The 22903-nt window shown below is 39.6% G+C and overlaps 5 protein-coding genes and 1 pseudogene across 6 annotated transcripts; 1 reads left to right on the forward strand and 5 right to left on the reverse strand.

Moving 5' to 3' along the window:
- Nucleotides 1–460: 460 nt before the first annotated feature.
- Nucleotides 461–4333, reverse strand: LOC117636190 (probable sulfate transporter 3.5). The gene is made up of 12 exons (XM_034370688.1): nucleotides 3783–4333; nucleotides 3427–3634; nucleotides 3170–3341; nucleotides 2874–2939; nucleotides 2550–2663; nucleotides 2280–2396; nucleotides 2068–2194; nucleotides 1674–1960; nucleotides 1342–1532; nucleotides 1156–1238; nucleotides 982–1058; nucleotides 461–898 (listed from the first exon to the last, which is right to left on the reverse strand). Exons 1-12 carry the CDS (start codon nucleotides 4084–4086, stop codon nucleotides 683–685), a joined length of 1962 nt encoding a protein of 653 aa, XP_034226579.1. The 5' UTR covers nucleotides 4087–4333; the 3' UTR covers nucleotides 461–682.
- Nucleotides 4334–8763: 4430 nt separating this feature from the next.
- Nucleotides 8764–10347, reverse strand: LOC117635518 (annotated as a pseudogene).
- Nucleotides 10348–11106: 759 nt separating this feature from the next.
- On the reverse strand, nucleotides 11107–12627 carry LOC117635520 (glycine-rich cell wall structural protein-like). Its single transcript, XM_034369823.1, has 3 exons — nucleotides 12155–12627; nucleotides 11381–12124; nucleotides 11107–11186 (listed from the first exon to the last, which is right to left on the reverse strand). Exons 1-3 carry the CDS (start codon nucleotides 12564–12566, stop codon nucleotides 11107–11109), a joined length of 1236 nt encoding a protein of 411 aa, XP_034225714.1. The 5' UTR covers nucleotides 12567–12627.
- Nucleotides 12628–13676: 1049 nt separating this feature from the next.
- Nucleotides 13677–16105, forward strand: LOC117633633 (trihelix transcription factor ASIL2). Of its 2 annotated transcripts, none has more exons than XM_034367295.1 (2): nucleotides 13677–14921; nucleotides 15883–16105. In XM_034367295.1, exon 1 carries the CDS (start codon nucleotides 13831–13833, stop codon nucleotides 14914–14916), a length of 1086 nt encoding a protein of 361 aa, XP_034223186.1. In that variant the 5' UTR covers nucleotides 13677–13830; the 3' UTR covers nucleotides 14917–14921; nucleotides 15883–16105. The 2 variants fall into 2 exon arrangements, with proteins under 2 accessions (XP_034223186.1, XP_034223187.1); XM_034367296.1 differs by having other exon boundaries at nucleotides 15903–16105.
- A 361-nt stretch (nucleotides 16106–16466) lies between these two features.
- On the reverse strand, nucleotides 16467–17342 carry LOC117635521. Its single transcript, XM_034369824.1, has one exon. It carries the CDS (start codon nucleotides 17340–17342, stop codon nucleotides 16467–16469), a length of 876 nt encoding a protein of 291 aa, XP_034225715.1.
- Nucleotides 17343–18159: 817 nt separating this feature from the next.
- LOC117633616 (ARF guanine-nucleotide exchange factor GNL2) lies at nucleotides 18160–22884 on the reverse strand. The gene is made up of 2 exons (XM_034367277.1): nucleotides 21525–22884; nucleotides 18160–21419 (listed from the first exon to the last, which is right to left on the reverse strand). The coding sequence occupies exons 1-2, from the start codon at nucleotides 22592–22594 to the stop codon at nucleotides 18335–18337; spliced, it is 4155 nt and encodes a 1384-aa protein (XP_034223168.1). The 5' UTR covers nucleotides 22595–22884; the 3' UTR covers nucleotides 18160–18334.
- Between the last annotated feature and the right edge of the window lie 19 nt (nucleotides 22885–22903).

The raw sequence follows: 22903 nt of genomic DNA on the forward strand, positions 1-22903 counted from the left end.
TGAGCTATGGGCTCAGGCTCAAATCCAACAACAGTATTTGGGCTTGGGCCTGATGTTGTGTCCAAAGAAAAACTTTCCAAGACCAAGAACTGTGAAGTTAGGCTCGGGCCTCATTTACTTGTGAATCCCTTTCAAATATTTACTATTTTCTAATTTAGACGTGTGTTCGCACTTTGACCTTTTTGGGCCTTCTTGCGCGATAAATTTTTGTTTGTAATTGTACTTTTCGTATAAAAAAAAGAATGGAAAGAAAAACACCATTAAACTAAGAGAGAGTTAGTGAAGTTCTTACAAGTGATGAAGATATAATGATATTGAACTTGGTTACCAAACTATGAAGCTACAGTTTTTTTTTTTGTTTTTTTTTTATTTTAATTTTTTAAGTTTTCTTGATTAGATACATTTCATCCTTTGTTTAAAAAATTAAAAATTAAAAACAAAAATAGAGCAACAAATACTCTTGTCATGTATGGAAGCAAGAAAACCTATTTACACTTTATTTCCTACCAAAGAGAAAATACAGTTTATTTCCTATGAAATAAAATTGGAATTTAATTCCTATAAGGGAAAAATACACACTTTATGTCCCCCAGGCATAAACCCCAATTTGACAACTACAACATTCAGAATACTATTTCTAAGTAGCATATCAATTGCAGAATAACAACCCTAAACAACAGCATCAAACTTGTTGTGATGCATCATCACTTGCATCTCCGGCGCCTTTCGATGAATTGCCAGATTCACTGGTGGTTTTCTTTGGCTTACTAGTTGAAAATTTGCAATTTTCAATTGCTTCCTCGATCGATAGGTAGACATTTTCTTTTCCAAGCTTGTCCATGAAATGTGAGGTTATCATCTTCTCCATCACCTTAAGCCTCGGGTTTATAATTCCCAACTAAAAACATGAACAAATATTATGAATATCATCTTTTAGTTTCCTTGTAACAGTCATATTATTTGAGGAAAATTGTAGCTTACCTTAACATCATTTGCACTCAAGGTTTTGTTTATCTCCTTCAATGTTTCAAGGCCAGTCATGTCAATGGTTACAACTCCTATAAAACCAAAGTTTGAAACATTTAATTATAATTAAGTTAAAATAATTTATAACAGTCCACGATACATTTGTGTGGCAAATTTAATCAATCGTACCAGACAATTCTAGCACAACATGCTGAAGCTCATCTCCCGTAGTTTCTAGATGGATTTGCTCATCGCGAACCCATCTTAAAATCCTATTCAAAATAATGTCAATTAGAAATTACATGTAATTAAAGATATATACTAATTAATTTAATTTAAAGCTATATATATATATGATCATTTTGCAACTATTACCTCTCTCTGACATAGTTGCCATTTGCAAAGTAAATTGGGGAGCCAATTTGAAGCACAATGATCCCTGAATTCCTTGCTGCGTCAGGGTACTGCTCTACGTCACGGTATAAGACTGAGTCTGGTAATCTCCCAAGTTTACAAGTTCCTGGCCTAGCCACATAAAGGAGGGCTCGCACAAGACCAAGAACCACCTAATGAATTAACACCAAATTAACCTATAATTGTCAAACCAATTTTTATACACGCTATATTGGAGGAGACAAAATTCAAACACATGGCACTAAATGCATGAGTAACTGCTTTTAACCACTTCAACTATGTGCATTACTTACTGAGAGGCCAAGTCCCATGTCCATGCTTATGAAGGCAACACCAAGGAAGGCAGCCATGCACACGACAAAGTCAAACTTGTCAACCTTGAAGAGTTCAATAGCTTCTTCATATTTGATGAGGCCAAGCATGGCGGACATAATAATGGCAGACAAAGCAACAAGAGGGGTATAGCTAAAGAGAGGAGCCAAGAAGAGAAGCACAAGTGCCATGAAAACGGCCATCACTGCGTTTGACATTGGTGTCTTAGCACCCGCGTTGTAATTCACCGCAGTCTTTGAAAAGGGTCCTTTAAAAAATAATACACATATTAAAATTAAAATCAAACAATTAGGTAGATATTATATAGTGATTATTGTTAATCAAATCAATTAGTTGGGAATTTAATTTAATTACCAGTGGTCAAATAGCATGAAGTGAAAGATCCAACAATGTTCATGAGGCCATAAGCTATCATTTCCTTGTTGCCATCAACGTTTTCATTTCTCATGATGCCAAAGCTCCTTCCAATAGCTATTCCTTCCTGAAAATTATTTAAAAATTAAGATATATAGATATTGAACTAAGAACAAGAAAAGGAATTAGTAAATTAATAAGGCGTTTCTTACCGCCAAAGCAATAAGGCCAGTTATAGCCCCAGCCTTCACAATTTGTGGAAAATATTTGCGGTCAAAGTTCAAAAATTGAATGGAAGGAGGATTGATCCCTCTCTTCAAGTCTCCCACCTAAGATTTATAAGGAAAAAAAAAAAAATCAACATATAAATGAAAAAGACCATTTTGTACAAGTCATATTATTTTCATCTGGGCAAATGGGATTTTCTTAATAAATCAAATTAATATAAAGAGAAATTACTAATGGTGCACGCATGCACTTACAATGGGAATTCCATGATCTTGAGCATGGGCAAAATAAGCAATAAGGCAGCCAGATACAACCACCACCAGTGGAGACATAGCCGACACCCAAAATAGCTTTGGCTTCCTATCCCTCTGAAAATATTAAGTAAACCTTATTAATTTTTAGAGTAATATAAACGATATTAAAGGACGAGAGAATCGAACACAAAACTTTGCGTGTGCATGCGTGTATGGAGAAGAGTAATGTTATATATATGAACTAGGCATATTTATATATTTAAAATTGTGGGACCCATTTCAGTGAGTCCATCTGATTAATTTGTTGAAGAAGAGACAACTCACCAGCCACCTGGTGAACTGAAGTAAAATAAGGAAGATAATACCCATAACTGCACTCTCCCACCTCCACTGGAAAAAGAAAGAAGAAGAAAAAAAAAAGTGTCAGGTATTTAAATCTATATCATAATTGAATGAATTAATAATGCGTGTTCATGCATTTAGGCAATGATCTTGGGCCTGTTTTTGTTTGGATATATATGAAATCTGATCATATCTCAAGGAATTAATTCATACAAAATTAAGAACACTACATATATAGTATGCACTAATTATTCATTAATTAGTGGATAAACACAAACCTCTTTTCTATGTTCGAACACTGATTTCAAAACATTTACGACGTCGGTTTTGGTGGTGAAATTCTTCAGTCCCAGCATGCCCTTCAACTGTTGCAAGCAGATTATAACTGCAGTCCCTCCCATGAAGCCAGTGATGGTGGAATGCGATAGAAAATCCACCAAAATCCCCAGCCTAATCCATAACAATAATTAATATATAATTAATTAGCTTAATGTTTTGCATCATTATCCTTGCTCGTTCAGGATCAGGACAACACCTTAGAACACCGAGAAGAGTCTGCATGATTCCGGTAACAAAGGTGGCTGTAAAAACCAAGTGAAGGTACAATGCCGGTTCAGTCTTCGGTGAAGCCACTTCTCCAATGATTTCTGCAATAAGTAAAGAGCATGCTGCCACAGTTCCCACGGCAAGGTACTTGGAAGCTCCAAATATTGCATAAATAATGGGAGGAACAAAACTTGAATCTACACATCAAAAAAAAAATTGTACACATTTTTATCGAGTAACATTCTCTTAATAATTGTCACACTATGAATTCAGACCATATATAAAATATATTCTAGACGCAAAAATCAACCTAATCAATGATATAGATTCACAGGGAGGACTTACAAAGGCCGACGATGGGAGGAAGCTGGCCGAGCTTGGCATAGCTAATCCCTTGAGGGATGGCAAGACTGGTGATGGTGATGCCGGCAAGCACGTCGTATTGAAATGTTTTTAAACTGTATTTCGGAAGCCATTCGCAGATGGGAACGAGATATTGCAAGCCTTTCTTGACCTTTCCAAGTGGTTTCTGATTCTCAAATTGCTTAAAGGGGTCGTCAGGGAAGAAGGTCTCTTTGAGATCAGATTTGAGTGTGGTGCCAAAGCCTCTTGGGGCTGCAAAGCTCACCGTACGGTTGGAAGAATCCATGAGAGTCAGCTCTCAGACACAAAACATGCAGGAAAAGACCCGAGAGAGAAATGGCTGTGAAATGAAACCTACCAAAAAGACGCCAACATTTATAGGAAGAAAGGAAGTGGTGAATTATTGAATATGGCCAAGATTAATCGGATAAGTGGCGCGCATTGATTCTGACTAGTCACAGTGTATGAACTTGGGTAAGAAGTATCTCTTGTCCGACTCTAACGATTTGCTTTTATAGAAAATTGCAGTTGGAATTAATATTTTCTAGATTATGTATTGTTATTTCATTATGTTTACATATTACGACACTGCGTTCTTACATATATACTTCCTTAATACACTCTCGTCAACTCCTACGTGGAAGCTTAATAACATCTACATTGTGTGGATGAATGATGTTGTGCGCTCGTACATAGGAGTGTCAGAAAGTTTAAGCAGAGGTGGAGCGCGAATAGTTCCCTTCCCATTTTGCTATAATTTCTCTCACCTCACTCTTTTTCTTTTCGCTTTAATTTCCAACTCTTTCCTCTCTCACGTTTTGATACCTAAAATTAGTTTTCAGCAATAACTATTTTTATCACTCTTTTTAACTTATTTTCAACCATTTCAAGACTTTTAAGTTATGCCTAATGAGTCACATGACATAAGGATAATGATAAAGATTTACGAGGACGTTGACTCCATATGTGTATGGTAACATCTGAACAGAAAATAATGTTAAATGAAAAACTAAATTTGTTAATGTGACATTATATTAGCAAATACGTCAAAGTTTCCATATTTCACACTCGCATAAGATAACAAATAAGAAAAAAAATCTCAAAATTTTCAAAACAACGTCCTAGTACACAAGAAAATTGACGAACCTAGAAACAATTAATTAATTGAATTCCTAGGTATTGAGTTGACTGAAAAGAAAAATAAATAAATGCAAATATATTAGCTCTAAAACCCTTACGACAAGTACCGTATACAAGTGCCAGTACCGTATGTATTTCTATATGACATACATGAATGAAAGCCCGAGTTTCAAACAACTTCTCTTACCATGCTAAGATCAACCTAATTTCTTCTTCTTCTCTTACACAACCTGCGTACATTAGCTCAAAGACGGAATTAAGAATTTTTCAACGGGTGAGCTAGCTAAAGTTATTAGCTTAAAATTTAATGATTTTTTTTTTTTTAGTACTTACAATTTCTATAGTCTTTTTAAAAATAAAAATAAACATTAAATCATATAAACCACGCTAATTCATAGCTCCATAGACTACAATCGAATTTTCATATTTTGATTGGTGGTTCCGCCCTGCATTAGCTATATATTATCATCAGACAAGTTTCGCTATCCAGGAATTGACATGTTAGTTGACCTTGCGTGGAATGCATGTATATTGGCATATTGCATTACACAAATATAATATATAAAAAAATCCATGATATATATGACAGAGTTGCGTCGGTACATAGAAGTTCAAGATTAATACAATGAGTAATGAATGAGCCACGGTTAATATATCAATCAACTAAAGTTATGTGAAGAAATATTGTCCCAAATTATAGTAATCAACAAAAGGGTCAATGCCAATGTATATAAATGAAATACAATTTAAAAAAAAAAATATATATATATATATATATATAGTATACATATACCACGGGTTTTTTGACTCGCACGAGATGTACTTTTTCGAGTTACTTTCTGATTATGTAATTTATTCAATTTGATTTTCTGAAAATAAGAATGAGTTTGGAAAGGGAGGGAGGAAGGCTAGTAAAAAATTAAAAAATAATTAATAGTACTATAGTAAAAAAGAATGTGACGTTACTCGTGAACATTAGTGATCGTTTGTGATTTTTAGTAGCTTAATTTGTATAAATACCGAAATAAGCAAAACATCTAAACTGCATTGTTTGTCAAAGGGGCACAATTGCAAAGACCACGACACATGACTTGCAAGCAGATCAGCCCTGCACCAGCAGGCAACGGCGCCGTGGGGTGGGTCACAGCTAGCAATAGGGTGTGTCCTCCATTGATTGGGTAAAACAGGTCCAAGAAGCATTCTCAGCTGTCCAAAATAAGGACAAATGAAAACTTGACTGATTTGAATGAATAAGAAAACAAAACGATGAAGGGAAAGGCTAGAAAACTTTGAATGAATTATAATCTAGCTTAGCGTAAAGATGTTCGCTTCCACAATGGCTCCAAAAAGAGTTTGCATCTGATTTGAAAACATGGGTTGTCTGTCTGAAAAAAACCACGATGAAATAAAGCCTTCCTCAGTAGTTAGTCATGAAGACGAAGGGGGAGGGCTGGCTGGCTGGCTGGCTGCACGAGTTTGAAACGCAACTGCATGGTGAAGTTTGTGGTGCCAAACTTGAGCTAATCATAGTGGACTCATTTTTCAACATCATTTCAACATTCTCAATCATTGCTTTGCTTTAGATATTGACCATTATTTATTTATTTTTTAATATGGTCCATTTTCACACACTTTCTCGACAAATTGTTTGTTGCTTGAAAACGGAATGCAAGGCCAAGGTTGCCCCAGAAAGACCTAGGAAATATGCACCAATAGTTTCGCACCACATCAGATATTTAAGTTTTTGAGAATGGAAAGTATAGGTGGCCTCCACTAGCTCTGTGTCGAACACAGATATGCACTAATGACATGGAAGATTTTGCCTGTAGTGTGACTCGGCCTTGAAGAAAAATTGAGCCTATTTTGGATAACTGGACTTTGATTAAAACGGCCGACATAAATTTCAAGTCCTAAAACTTAGACGTGGATTCCACTTTTATATTTGTATATGCATGCATGGTGATGGTAGCATCTTAATTGTCATCACAAAGTTTATAACAACTACATGAAGAAATGTATCAAAATGACTGGGAAAAGCAACCACTACAGTGTTCTTCACATTACAGTCAATTAAGAACAATAGTCTTGGATCCTGCTGACTTATTACGATCGACATTCTTATTTTTATTGTCGATAATATCGTTGTGTAAAGGGCGGAGTTCAAAAGTTTCATACGGATGAAAATCGCTATATTATTTTTCTTTTAAAGAGCTGTTGAGTTGAAATAAACTAATTTTTCCTACGATTAGTGAACTTTTAAAAAATTAACAATAAACCCTTACATTTTTAAACATTTGCACCGGACTGGGATGAGTGAATTTGGTAAAGATAAATTGAGTGAAGTTGTAAGGATGTGAAAGTTTTTATTAGACTAGTCACCCAACATTGTTCCTAAAGTGAATCGCTTCAAATGAGATCGAACTGCAAAGCAAATTCAAGCCTGATCAATACAGCAATTTCTGCTTTTGGATAATGGAGAAACTGAAATGATTAAGATGATGGAGAATTCAAAGCAGGCCTTTGAAGTCCTAAAACTTAGACCTGGACGCGCACTTTATACATGCATGGAAAAGAAAATATACCAAAATGACTGGGAAAGCAAACCATATATACAGTTTTCAAATCGGATTACGCTAAATAGAATCTCTTCCTTCCATAAATTAATTATATCCATATTGACTCACACTGCGTTTTGGTGCAGCAAATCCAATTCTGCTTTCGAATGGCAATCCAAGCTGTCGTGTATATCTAAATGCCTTTGTATACAAAAATATTAATTGTACTAAAACAAAGAGAGTAAATACATGAATAATAATCGAAGGAGAAAAGGCTTGGAGGTGATCAAGGATAAATTATTTGAAGATGAAAAGCACCCGCTAACAAAGGAATATTAATAATTTAAGGACTTTATTTTATCATGGGCCCATGATGATAACGTTACATTCACTTCAATCAGATTCATAACAAGAGTCCAGTCATGTCAAATTGCATTTGAGGCCAGAATTAAGAATCGAGGATTCTGTGAGAATGTGAAGGTAAAGAGTCTCACATTGGAAAGTTGAGAAATCTGTGAGAATGTAAAGGTAAAGAGTTCCACATTAGAAAGTTGAGAAACCTAGCAAGGGCTTATAAGGAGTTGGGTTACTCCCCCCATTGCCAATTGGGTCGCGCAAAATTTGGTCGTGCAAGACTTTAAGCCACGAAATTTCAAGTTTCGTCTCGCAAAGTGACTTTGAGCGACCAATAAATTGGTTTTGGGGTGGAACCTCAACTTCCTTCACAAATACAATCGATAGTTTAAACTACAAGGGATGGGGGTTTTTCAGACACACACCATCAAAGTGTCATGTGAGTTCGAATTTGAGCATACCGGTTTGAAGCCTTTTTCCATTGGGCTATACCTTGTTGGCTTCTCTCATTTTATTTTACTTTGGGTTCATATATAGAAAACTATTTCATGTGTGAATAAATTTCAATAAAAGAGAAAGATAAGCCCCAACTTTAGTTACAATTAATAGGTACCATTAACTACACAATCAATAACATCTGAGTGTGAATATAAGTCACCATTTAGCTTCGATTTATGTTGAGAAAATTGACATGCTTCAACTGCATCCTCGATCGACTAGTACACGTTATCCTTCCCAATCTTGTCTATGAAATATGATAGCCAAGGTTTGAAAATGCGTTATATACCTCTTCGACTGACGTTAATATCTTTCTTATTTAACATGTCCGTAAAGATGGATATATATATATATATATATATATATGTGTGTGTGTATGTAGAAGCTTACATAAAGCATGAGGCCATCGTTCATGCTTATGAAGGCAACACCAAGAAGGCAGTCATGCAAATGCAGAAATCAAACTTGTCAACCTTGAAGAGTTTGATGGCCTCTTCATATTTGATGAGGCCAAGCGTGGCAGATATAATAACGGCACAGAGAGCAATAAGAGGGGTGTAGCTAAAGAAAGGAGCCAAGAACAAGAGCGTGAGCGCCACAAAGATTGCCATCACCATGTTTGACATTGCTGTCTTAGATCCTGCATGGTAATTCACTGCAGTTTTCGAAAATGTTCCCGCAAATTTTATGAAAAATTGATACCAAAATGTGGTACGTATACCTACAAGTACTATTACTGCTTGGATAATTGGACTATATAATTTATAATACCAATGGTCAAGCAGCAAGAAGTGAAAGATCCAGCGAGGTTCATGAGGCCAAAAGCTATCATTTCCTTATTCCCATCTTGTTCATTTTTCAGTAGGGCAAAGCTCGGGCAGAGGAGGTTCGAAAATTCAGACACCTAATGAATATTTGTGTAAATCCTTTTTCTCAATCACTTGTACTAAAAAAAATCATTTTCTTGTGGATTTTTTTATCTATAAATAATACAAACAAACCTCATCTCTATGTTCGATGAGTGCGTGCATAACAGATATGACATCGGTTTTGGTCGTAAAATGCGTCAAACCAAAAAAGCCCTTAAATTGTTGCAAGCATATTATAGTTGCAGTCCCTCCCATGAAGCCAGTGATCGTGGAATGTGATAAGAAATCCACCAACATCCCCATTCTGCACAAATATATATTAACTCATCAATTTAATTAAAGAATATTCCAACTCCAGTATAATTTTAATTGGGTTTTATTAGTTTATGCTGTTTTCACATAACAATTTTTTCTTTCAAACATTAATTGCAAGAGACTCTTTTTCGATCGATCACCTTTGAAAACCTAGAGCTGCTTGAAAGATTCCGGTGACAAAGGTGACCGTAAAAATCAAGTGAAGGTACAATGCGGGCTGAGCCTCTGGAGATGCAACTTTGTTAATGGTTTCGGCAATAAGCAATGAGCTTGTACCCAACGTGCCCACAGCAACATGCTTCGAGTTTCCGAAAATCGCATAAACAATAGATGGAACAACGCACGAATCTGTGCATGGAATCACAATCGCCAAATTTAAATAATAATTTGTGTTCTTGAAATTAAAAATAACCAATTACTAACCTAATTACACACATGTTTAATGAGAAAAAAACATCTTTTGTAACATGATCCAACATGCACGTGTGGGGTTTATATGCATGCATGATGGATACATGGGACCGGCTACTTACAGAGGCCGATGACAGGAGGAATGTCGGCAAGGCTAGTGATGGTGATACCAGCAAGTAAATCAAACTGGAACATGCGCAAACTATATTTGGGAAGCCATTCAAAGATGGGAATGAAATATTGGAAGGCTTTCTTGACACGGCCAAGCGGTTTCTCCTTCTTGAATTACTTGAATGGATCGTCAGGGAAAAAGGTTTCCTTGAGGTCAGATTTGAATGTCGTTGCAAACCCTCTTGGAGCTGCAAAGCTCAACGTGTGGAAGTTGGATTTGATATTGGAACCCATCTCTATTTATGATACTGATCACCGCACCCCACGAATTTAAGAACAACGAGCTGGATTGATGGATGAATTCTTGACTGAAAGAGACACCGGCGGATATTTCTTGTGCAGCCTCCTTCACCCTTGGACAGAAAGAAGGGAGAGGGTTTTTGGTTTTTCATTTTGTCAAAGGGTTCAAAATGAATGATTTTAATTATAAGATTATCAAAGAAAGAGAGGATTATAATTATAATTACTTCAAATTCACTGAATAATGGTTTTTTCCTTGACAAATTTTCTGTCGTGACAGCAATTGAATCTTAATTAAAATGCACCAAACAGCAAATTTATTTATTTAATTATAGGAAGACGAAGACAATATATTATATTTCTATATATGCTTGTCTTATTTTGTGGACTGTAACTTTTTATTTGTTTGTTTTGGTAAACTATGGCAACATGGTTTTACAAGGATTAATTGAAAAATTAGCTCCATCAATCAAAGATTGTGGATTTATTTAATTAAAATGGATCGAGTTTATTTGGCGGTCGACATATTATCGATCGCTTTGGAGGCCATGAATGGCCACTGTTTTTAACAATTTGCCCCCTCAGCTATTAATATTTACCATTGGCCTCCTATTTAGAAGAAGTAAATTATGAAATTTAATTTATATGATTGAGAAGTAGAATAATTATTGGCTCTTCTTCTTCAGAATGAAATGAAAATTAAAAGCATGGCGATGCTACATATATAAGAACGAAGGTAGTGGCACCTTCAACTCACGAGCTCTTACTCTTACTCTTATGCATGGTTGAATAATTGGCCCCGCTAACATTTACCAAATTCAGCACCGATGTCTCTAATTAAACAATTATGCATGTCCATTATTAATAATGCCTCCACCAATACCGCCACGGCCACCGCCCCCGAATCCTCCTCCTCCTCCACCTCCAACACTACCAGCACCGCCACCAAATCCTCCACCAGCACCACCACCAAATCCGCCCCCAACTCCACCACCACCACCACCACCACCACCACCACCACCAAAACCTCCACCACCACCACCATGCCGCCTCCTGCACCACCACCCATATTGCCTCCTGCACCACCACCACCATCCACCACCACCCATGCCGCCTCCTGCACCACCACCCATATTGCCTCCTGCACCACCACCACCTATGCCACCCCCAACACCACCACCTATGCCACCTCCCGCACCACCACCGATGCCACCCCCTGCACCACCACCTACACCACCTCCGGTACCCCCTCCTCCACCACCGACACCGCCTCCGGCACCCCCTCCTCCACCTACACCGCCTCCGGCACCCCCTCCTCCACCACCAACACCTCCTCCGGCACCCCCTCCTCCACCACCGACACCGCCTCCAGCAGCCCCTCCTCCACCACCAACACCTCCTCCGGCACCCCCTCCTCCACCACCGACACCTCCTCCTTTGCCAATGCCGCCACCAGCACCCCCTCCTTTGCCAATGCCGCCTCCGACACCCCCTCCTTTGCCGATGCCGCCACCGACACCCCCTCTTTTGCCGATGCCGCCACCAACACCACCTCCTTTTCCAATGCCTCCATGACCAGCTCCTCGAGCACCATGACCTCCACCACCAATTCCTTTGCCAATGCCTCCCCCAATTCCACCTCCAGCACCACCTTGATGGTGATTCTTCTCTTTTTTAGTCTTATGGTGGCTTCGACCACCAGACCCTCCACCTTTGCCTATCCCACCACCAGCTCCTCCACCTTTGCCTATCCCACCACCAGCTCCGCCACCTTTGCTTATCCCACCACCAGCTCCCCCACCTTTGCCTATCCCACCACCAGCTCCGGATCCGCCACCTTTTCCAACACAGTCAGGCTTTCCAAAACCAATTGCATTGGCAGGTTTCCCAGAAGTACCATAGCTGTAACTATAGGATCCCTTCCCGCCAAAACTAAAACCAAACCCTTTCCCCTCTCCTCCAAAACCACCACCACCGCCACTAACCCCACCAGGAACATTGGGATTGCCTGCAGCAGGACCATCAAAGAACCACTCTGGCTCCTTTTTCCCTAATTTGTTGTTGCCATGATCATCACCTTCACCACCCTTATTCTTCTTGATCTCCATCTCCATCTTCCTTATTCCTTGTACGCAAGAGTCAGAGATGAAACTCATCATCACCACAGCCACCCACAAAAGTACCTTCCCCACCCTCAATATAGAAATTCCCATAGCTAGCTAGCTACTAAAATGTTTGATAGTGATAGATAGGGCAGCTAGTGTTTATATAGGGCCGAGTGGAGAAAAGCTCGTACAAATTAATTCAATCATCTCTACTCTTTCTATCTATTCTCTATGATAACATGTTGATGATAGTTGGAAGTTGGGACAGTACGTAGTCTCTCTTTACCTTTAGCTTTTACAACACACACAGTGCGTCGGTCACAGTGCAGCCAGTCCAGCTCGATTCCATGCTCCCTTACGTGATTGGCTTATTTTTGCATTCATATTAATCACGGGACCCCCCCGTGACTTCTCTATCTCCTAGCTACCTTCTCCATCTCCCCCATCAAAAAATTATTCTCCCTCTCTCTCAGTCCTTTGTCTTCTTCTCTTTCTTGATAACCAATTAATACTTGGGCACCCCAATTAATTGATCGTTAAATATAAAACAGGAAATAGGAAGATGAGATTGACCAACCAATTCATTTCAAAGAAGAAAAAAATATGTCACAACATCGACAACAAATGTATTTTACTATTTGGACAGGACAGAACTATTAGATATATAGTTTGGTTGACAGAGGTAAACCCATAATCCAAATATAGAAACCGATTGTTTAGTTAGACTAAATTGATGAAGTGGAGTCTCATAACTCATGTAATATAAGAGCATTTGTCATACATTTTAAGGTGTTGTGTTCGAATTTACCTTCGTTAATATCACTTGTATGAAAAAAAATAATATTAAAGATTGCAATTCAAATCGTTAATTGAGAGACATTCTATGTATTATTATTTTTTTGTTACAAAACATTTCATATATTTTTATTTTTATAATAGAAAGTTTAGGAGAGGGAGAGGCTACCCCGCGGCCAGGGCAAATCCCAGACCTTTTGACATTTCATGCATTTTGATTGTTAATATCTGATAATTTTTCTAGATACGAGTTCTCAAATTTTTCTAGATAAATTTTGATTTAAAAAAATTAAAAAAAAGTAATCGATGGACTATTCATTGGGCCGGGCAACCCATTTTTAGCATTGGGAGACCCGTAACCATTCGGCCCAAACAAATATTCCCGTCCATTTTATTTCATCTTATCGTTTTTTTCAGAACCTATTTCGGCAACCCGTAACCCGAAACCTTTTGAATTGAATCTAAGCCACCAACCAAATTAGGGTTTCTTTCAGCTCTCGGAGTTCAGCTCATTCCCTTTTACGTTAATTGGTTATTAGGGTTCTTCCTGCTGTAAAGTTTTCGATATTGCGCTCAAATGGATGACATGGACGACGACGCAAGGTACCATTCGAAGGCCTACTCTCTCAACCATCATAACTCTTCTGGTCGCCGAAAAATCAATATACGAAACACCCAATATTCTCGCCCGATTGCCAATCGATACGCAGAGGAAGACGACGACGAATTGGACGAGTTTGATGAAGGAAATTGCCGACAAGACCACGACGAGGAAGAGGAAGAGGAGCATCCACGTGGGTTACATCGGAATTTTGACGCGGACGATGGTTTTGAAAGGCACACGAAGAAGAGGAAGGTGAAGAATTTGGAATCAAACTACGAGTTTGCGCCTCGCGTGAGAGTGCCGTATAGGGATCCGAGTTCTCGGGGCGAAGAGGATTGGACTGAGCACGCGGTGTTTGTTCTGTTAGAGGTTTGGGGTGATAGGTTTCTTCAGCTTGGGAGGAAGAGTTTGAGGTCTGAAGATTGGCGTGAAGTGGCCGAGAAGGTTTCAGAGGCGTCTAAGATCGAAAGGACCGACACGCAATGCAGGAGTATGTTGGATATGCTTAAGAGGAAGTACAAGAAGGAGAAGGAGAAAGTTGAAGAAATGGGGTTGAATTCTAGCAAATGGGCTTACTTTAAGAAGATGGATATGTTAATGGCTTCGTCCTTGAGGCAAGAATGCGGGCTTGCTTGCGGGGTAGATTCCGGTGAGTATGTGTTTATGAACACAAGGGTATATTTGGAGCGGTCGAATGGGTTTGATGAGATGAGGGATAGTCCTGGTGAGTCAGAGACAGATGAGGATGAGGATGGGAATGATGATCAGGATGCCTTTCCGCCACGAATGGGGATGCGTGGAGTGGATAGGGGGGAGGAAGGGTCTTCGTATAGAGTGTTGGCGGATTCTATTCACAAGTTTGGGGAGATTTATGAGAAGATTGAGAGTAGTAAGAGGCAGCAGATGAGGGAATTGGAGAAGATGAGGAAAGATTTCCATAAGGAGTTGGAATTTCAGAAGAAGCAGATTCTTGAGAGAGCACAAGTGGAGATTGCGAAAATTCAGGAAGCTGACGATGATGATGAAACGGATGTTTCTGCTGAGGATCTCAGTGAATGATGCGGGTGAGGGTCTGTATGGTATTTGTCTTTATTTTGGCATACTGAATTGCTTGCCACAATTGCATTAAATTTGGAGGTTTTGTTTATTTTAGTATAATTTCTGAGGCATTATTGTATTAAGATATCCTAAGTCTGCTCATAATTGTGTAATGTTGTATTGCTTGCTCAAAACGAATTAATGCATTGGTGTTGACACTCACTTCTATTTGTTCCATTGGCTGAGTAGAACTGTTTTGGAAAGCATTTTATTTCACGAAATGCATTAAAGATATGGTGTTAATGTTGTTCAGATGTTGATCTCTCTCCCTTACTCCAGAACTCAGAATCCCACAAACAGTGACTTTCATGGGTATGGAGTAGATTCATATTTGCAGGGTTCATGTGTTGCATGTTTGTGACTCAAGTTATTACGACCATTTGAATTGATTGAAAAAGGAAAAAAAGATAGTGGTTCGATGAAAATACTAGATGCAAAACAGTCTTGGGTATAAGGACAGCACACAACTTAGTTGAAGTCATCTGGGAACATTTTCAGAGTAAAGACTTTAGACTATCAGACAGTAGAACTTGCTTACCTTATGGTTTAGATAATTTGAGAAGGTCCAATTCTGTTGGTTAATGACTTGCAAAGTCTCGCCATTGACCAACATTGTGAACGTTTCAAAAATCCCTGAGGAGTAAGCCAGGGGAGTCTAGATTGTCTAGAAAAACCTCCCTAGGGTCTGTTGCTTTGTTAATGTATATAATATATTTCTATTGTTTCTAGCAAATACTACTTGCTTTTGTGTACATCTTAATTGTTTCTAGCTGCGGACAGATCTAGAATGTTTTTGTATCAGTTCTTTGTTTATGTTCTGTAGGATAAGATATTGTTAATGTACTCTTCAAGGTTGAATTTTATTGTCATCAGATAATAAAATGTTGTTAAATAATGGAGTTTCTTTGCCCTAATTTATTGTCTCAGGACTTGTTATTATTTTGAAGGATGGTGGCACCTGAAGCTGCTCTCTCCTCTGCTCTGGGGAGGAACATCTGCTGGCTTTGCTAACAGTGCGAATTCTTTTTGGGAAGTTTTATCTTATATATAACTATTGGCCAAAATACAGACTTTATTTGTAATTTGATGAGAATGGAGGATTTTGATTAACATGCAACATATTCATCTCTGTTACTCTATCAGCGGCTGTTATCTTTCCTACAGTCTTTTAGGAACGCGATTGGGTTTCCAAAGTTGCAAAGCATTGATCATTTTATTGAAATCTGCATTGCCACGATCTTGCTTCTTGATCCACCCTGAATTGGCTTCAGTTTTAAAAAACAGAAATGAAAAATTGGGGAAAAAGGGTAAATTAATTTGGCCTCTTCCCCGCCCTGAAATCTGTACCCCCATGATCTTGCTTCTTGCTCCTTTGCCTTTTTTGGCCTAACCCCATTACTTTGAGCCAAGCTCCTGCTACATTTTCCATGCACCCAATCCACAGAGAGGAAAAAAAAGAAGAAGAAAAGAATAAAAAAAGGGCTAAATAAATAAATGCTCTAGCGAAAACGTCAAAGCTTACAAGCATAATAGAATACAACATTCATGACGGTGTCGAAAACAAGCAGCAAAGAGTACATGGAAACCAGCAGGGGACCTTCCCACAAATTTATCCCCTTGCTCATCCTGAAGTCAAACAAACATTCAATTAGCCTAAAGCCCACGTTACTCAACAAAGCCATAACCAAAGCTGTTTTTCGCTTTCTTTCCATGAGTCTCTTGGCCTTTATCAATGTCTCAAATCCATAACACTCACCCTCCAGCACTGATAAAACCCTAGCTAGGTTCCCCACAACCATAACATGCGCAAACGCCACACAAAAGGGTACCCCTAGAAACCCAAGGACACCCCAGAATCCTAAGACCTCTGAGCAGACACCCCATGCAAATAGTATCTTTGGTACAACTGCTAGGCTCGCAACCAAAACTCCAAGGAGCCCAAGTACAATGATAAGTTCACAAAGACCTGTGTTCAGAAGCTTGATCCAATTGAGCCCACTTCTCACAAGTAACCTTCTTCTGTCAAGGTTTATTCCATTGTAACTGTCTGAAACTGCTTGAATAGTAGCAGCTCTTCCAAGAAGTGAGAAGGTGATAGATGAAGGGAAGCAGAGAACAATGTGAACAATGGTTTTGGATAGTAGTTTGGGCAGGGGATGTGCAAGTATATGATCTGTGATTTTGATTGTTGAGGAAGGTATTTGGGGGAAATGGTGAAGAAGAAAGTGTGAGATGAAGAGGGAGGCTGGCAGAGGGGAAAAGAGGAAGATGGAGATGGAGTGGAAGTGGGTTGGATGGAGAAGTATAACTCTGATGGATTCTCTGAAAATCTGGGTGGTGCTCATAGAATTGAGCGAGTCGAGGACTTGTGCTGTTCTTCTTGACATTGTGGTTAGAGCAGCAAAGCATAGAGATCATTAAGAGAGTGAGAAACTTTGTAGATATATGGATTCTTGTAAATATGTGAGGGGGGGCTCACAGTTAAGATTAACTAGAGTTTTGGTTGCTTGCATTCTACTAATTCATGATTGAAAAGGTTTTTGTTAAGAATGATTAAATCATGGTCACCAATTCCATGAGGAGCTTTTTGATTCTTTGGGATATATTTTAAAGCTATATATAAATTATGGTGGTATCTACAGAAACCTAGTGCTTTACCATGTTTAACAACTTAACACTAATTCAACCCTTTTTCTTGAGTTTTCCTTTTTTTTCCTTTTCTTTTTGGTGCATATATTGGATTTCTTTGTTTTTCAGAATAATTTGTCCATAATATATGTATAGTACTTGTCAATATGTCAATGGAAATTATCACTGCCGGGGACCTATATTTTTGTTCAAGCCATAGGGGTTACCTAGCACATACATTGTTGCTTGTTTCTTTTGAGGAAAAGATCGGAAATGGCATTCAGGAAATGATTATAGGTTAAAGAATTAGAAGGTAGTTAGGATAAAGGACAAGGCTTCATAATTCCCGTGAATGAGACATCATGATTCTGTTTTTGCTAATCCCACTTGGGAGAGCTTGTGAGTTGGTGGGTGAAATGATATGGAGAGAGAGAGAGAGAGCTTGTGAGTTGGTGGGTGAAATGATATGGAGAGAGAGAGAGAGAGACGTTTGCAAATCTAAATTGAACAGAAGAACTATGTTTACAGTTTACTTGAAGATCAAATTTATCTATTAAAAAGTATTGTACACTTGGAATAAAATTATTGTCACTTTACATTCTTCTAAAAGAAATTGTATGAAGCAAAATTTTGGTAAAAAAAAAAGGAAAAAAAAAAAAAAAAAAGCTTGCTCTTCACTTTGTGTTGTTTGTGCTTTTCTTTTGTCCAAACTAAACCAACTACCCTTTTTCATTCATATGCTTTACAAACTTTATTCCGGAAATAGCTCCTCCTTGATTGAAGGAGCTATCCACTGTATCTGAATATGGGTAATATCCCAAAGGTCATCATCTTCCTTCTGCACTAAAATCTCCTTCTCCTTCATCTCAGTGATCATCTTTCTCAACAAGTCTGGGATTAGTTCTGGCAGTGTTGATTCACCATATGCACCCAAATCAGCCTTCATACATGTGTCCATTCTTCTCAACACACCCAACCAAAACGTCCGAAACCCACTACATTGCGATATCGGTATCAAGAACTGCAAGTACACATCTGCCAAGAGCTCCAATGCAATCTTTAAGGTCCCTTCCATACTTCTCATCTCCTTCTCTGCGCTCTCTCTTCGTGAATATTCCAACATCTTCTCATGTAAATCATCAACCATCGCAAAAATTACGAGGTTGAAAGAGTTAATACAATTGGTTGGAGTGAATTCCAACTCCTCAGCCAGTTTGAAACTTTTTTGAAGAGACAAGACTGCATGGTTTCTTATATCTTCTCTCCGGGCTAAGCTGGTCTTTCTAAATGCCTCCCCTAGTTTGACAAATAAGTTCATGGCAAAGTTATTAGAGCCAAAACCTTTTGAGTCCTCTAAAGAGGAGTTACTTGTGTTGCTCGCCACACTATAATTGTTCCCAGGATCTGAGTAATGATTTCTGCACCACTGGATCAACAAGTTTACAGAATCTGACAACAGGTCCAATATCTTCAAGTTCTTCTCTGACGGACTGTTCTTGAGTGCAATAAAACCGAAGGCACAGTCAATGCAGTAAGCATAATTTGTCCGCGAAACATGGGTTCCATCAGACATCACCATGATCAGAGTTTCAACTCCCTGTTCATAGGTATCCTGGTGTCGTCCAGAGACGGATAACAAGTGGAGAACTGACTTCCATCCAAGTTGGGTTTGCAAATTGGCAGGGTACTCAATGAGAATTTTGTTTACTGATTGTGTTATGAGCTCACCGCAGGTGTCAAGAATTTCCTTTTCCAGCTTCCACATTAGATTTATTGACTTGAAAATGAGCTCCTCAGGGACTCTGTCAGGTCGGTATGTCCCAAGGAGCTTGAGACAGACCTTGAAGAGGCCTACAATGGCCTTTTCTGCAAATGGGATTGGGGAGAACATGGGAAATTGAGCAACCGCCAGCAGATAATCATGGAAGTTAGGCCAAAATGCCTGGAACCTGTGGACGTTGGCCAAAGCGATGACAACTATCAAATCCCAGCAGAACCCAACAGTTTCTTCTTCTTCAATAGGTGTACTAAACTTTTGGCCTTTCCCAGCAGCTGCATATATCAACGAACGCCCGAGATTGAGCAAAGAATCTTCAGGAAAGTGTGAGCTAGTGCTGAAGATGTTCCCAATTCGGCATTGTTTGATGACCTTCAGATTCTGTTCAAATTCACTCATGCCAAGTGATAAAGCATCTTCTGGACTCTCTAGCGATAGAAAATGTGAGAACCGACTAATCATGCCAGAAGCACGGCGTCCTCCAAATTTGGGATCGTGAGCAGGAAAGATTATACCCGATTCAGATGTAGCTTGGGCATCAGATGATGAGGTGGAAGCAGCATCATGATCAATGACACTTTGGGGAAGTAGCTTAAGCCTCTTGAGTTTCAACAAGCAGTCCACAATGTTCCTCCAACCCCCTCCAATTGACTCTCCAAAATTGTTTGCGATGGTGAAAACAGCAAGGGTAGCCATTCTTGGCTTCAAATCTTTGCCAAAAGCAAAGAGTGTTTCTTCTGCAGAGGCATAAGGATTCAACAGTGTGGTGAATCTGGAGAAGGTGGCAATGAGCTCATCAAGAGTGTCCTCCAGTCCATATTGAGCTATCCTGGCTACTGAGAATAACCCTTCAATGCATTCATGGAGCAACTCCTCTTCTTCAGCTTGCTCAAAAAATGCAGAAATAGCTGCGACTGATGGGCCAGCAATGCAAGCAAACATGTCTCTCCCTAACCGGCGATCAAAATCACATAGAATGAAAGGCTGCACAGTTTTGGATCGGTTCATCAACTCAATCCATCTGCTTGGGTTCATTATTACTGGCAGACCGGATTGACCAAAAAGGGTGATTGCATTGTTTGATATGGACTGGAAAAGCTCAGATAGATACTCTCTAGGAAGATCCTTCCCTCCATTGATTGCTCTATTGTTCCTGATGAACTCTTCTTCTGTCATCTTCTTCTTCACTTGAGGATTGTGCTGATCAGTATTGAGCATAATGAGAGAGTAGCAAAGAATGAATACTGTATCTTTGTTCACGAAAAGATCTGCTGGCTGTTGCTCATAAAAACTCTCCGAAAATGCTTCAAGAATCCTCTGAATCTTCTGGGACTCTCCTGGCAAACGGAAAGTCTCCAGATAAGTACGGAGAGCACTGTCAAGATTCATGCCTGCAAATCCAAAGGTTCCTGTGAATTCTTCAAGTACTTTAATGTGAAACTCATCAGGATCACCAAGATAATCCCCTATCATTGTCTTGTCTAGTCCAGGAGTGTACCGGAAGAAGAAAGCTAATGTCTTTGGATCTGGAGGGTCAGAGACTAAGTTGTAGAGCTTCAAGTACTCCATTCCCTTCTTTTCATCTCGATTAAAATGGTGTCCAGCAATCAATATCTTCCTCTTCTGTGCTTTCCTCACCCTTACAAATTGCACCCAAGCTTCTGAATCATCTTTGGGTTTGTCTTCCCAAAAGGGTGCATACTCTGTAATCTCAATTGGGTATGGTCCAGAAGGGCTTGTATCATGTTCTCTATCAATACTCTCTGCAATGTTGTGAATCATGATAACTAGCCCCTCAAAGGCTTGTATCTGTATAGTTGTCAAAGGGTTAGACACTGGAAATGACTGCTTGCAAAGCAACTTCCCAATCTCCTCAAACACATTATGGCAAAGGGGATCACAATCATAGTTCACATAGACCTCCACTACGAATGTCAGTTGTCTGCAGAAATTTATAATCCCTTCAAGTGCAACCTCTTGAAGTTGGATTGAGACTCCAGGACCTGCAACTCTAAACAGCGCAAACGTGAAGAAGGCTTCTAATTGGACACGAATGAACCTGCAGAAAAGCAGTAAATCATTCTCAAATTTTAAAAAGAGGAAAAGCATAACAAGAAACTTTAATTTCCAAAACATCTCCAAATGAACCTAAAACAATTTCAACCTGCGAAGAAAGTGGTACATATTCAAAACTGTACTGCAAATCATGGAAAAAACAAGTGGGCTCGAACGCGTTCCGTAGTGAACCAAATGGTGAAAGAGATCATCTTTCATCATCCTCAACAGCTTCGAATGCGACCCAATTCCATCCCCACTCAACTCGATTGCGGAGTTGATCAAAACCAGAGCAAAAAGCTGCACATCCTCATCTGCAGTTTGCACAGTCGATCCCTGATCTGTCTCAACCACCTGAACCACATTCAACAAAGAACACAAAAAGTGAAAAATATCAACCGCACACCGAATCCCATACCCAGAATCCAAATTCCCCTCATCAGCATCGGCATCTTCAGTATCAGTACTTGCCGAACTGTCCCCGTCCCTGAAATTGATTTCGGGCAACCGCGAAAATATGATCTGGATCAGCTCGTGCATCGTGTACCTTGCACATCGCTGAAGCAAGTCTCCTCTGCTCGACGATTGCTGTACCACCTGGAAACAAGTGTTCACAATTGTACAGACAGCCTGATCGGAGAGCAGAACCGAAGCGCGGTGGTTCATAATTCCGGTCAAGACCTGAAGAATATTCATCATCACGGCATCCTCGGAGACCGGGTCGGTCCGTTCGAGCCGGCAGGTGGTGATGGCGGTGACGACGGTGTTAATGGCGTCTTTGGACCCTGGAGTCTTCTCGTCGAAGATTCCGAGCTTAAGAATCTTCAATGTGGAGGAGAGAGCGACGCGGGTGGCGGCGGCGTGAACTTCGTCGCTTTGGATGACGTCTAAAAAGGGGAAGAGGTAAATGGAGGGGTCTATCGTGCGCCATTCTTGCTGGGGGTTGAAGATGAGGGCGCGGAGGGATTTGAGGGGTTGGAGAAGGGAAGGGTCGAAGGCGTCGTCGGGGGCGGCGAAGCAGTGGGAGGTGGGGTCCAGGGGACGGCGGATGACGGCGAGGACGGCGCCGACTTCGGTGTTTAGCATGCACGAGAGCCCGAGCTCTTTTCTCTTGAGTTTTTTGTCTTGGTTTGATTTTCCGTTGTTTTCATCGTTGCTGGGATCACTTGGTTTCTCCATGCATGGGGTGGAGGCTCAGGGGAGGAAGGGGGAGAGAGAGAGAAGTTTGAACAAAATTCAAAAAACGGTTTAGTTCTGTGGGCTCTGGTGTTGTGAAAAGGACCATTTTGGATTTTGGATTTTGGAGTTCTAAAAGCGTTGACTGAAATGTAAGAGTGAAACAGGAGGGTGATTTTGTCTTTTAACATACTAGTAAACCCGGATCACCCGGGAAAACAAGAGGTTAGTTTAATTCCTAATTTGGTTTAGTTTTTAGTTAATTTGATGTTTTCTACCACTATTATCTCCTCGTTTTGTTCCGTTCCGTTG

The sequence above is a fragment of the Prunus dulcis genome, chromosome 7, assembly GCF_902201215.1.
Source record: "Prunus dulcis chromosome 7, ALMONDv2, whole genome shotgun sequence".
Classification (NCBI taxonomy): domain Eukaryota; kingdom Viridiplantae; phylum Streptophyta; class Magnoliopsida; order Rosales; family Rosaceae; genus Prunus; species Prunus dulcis.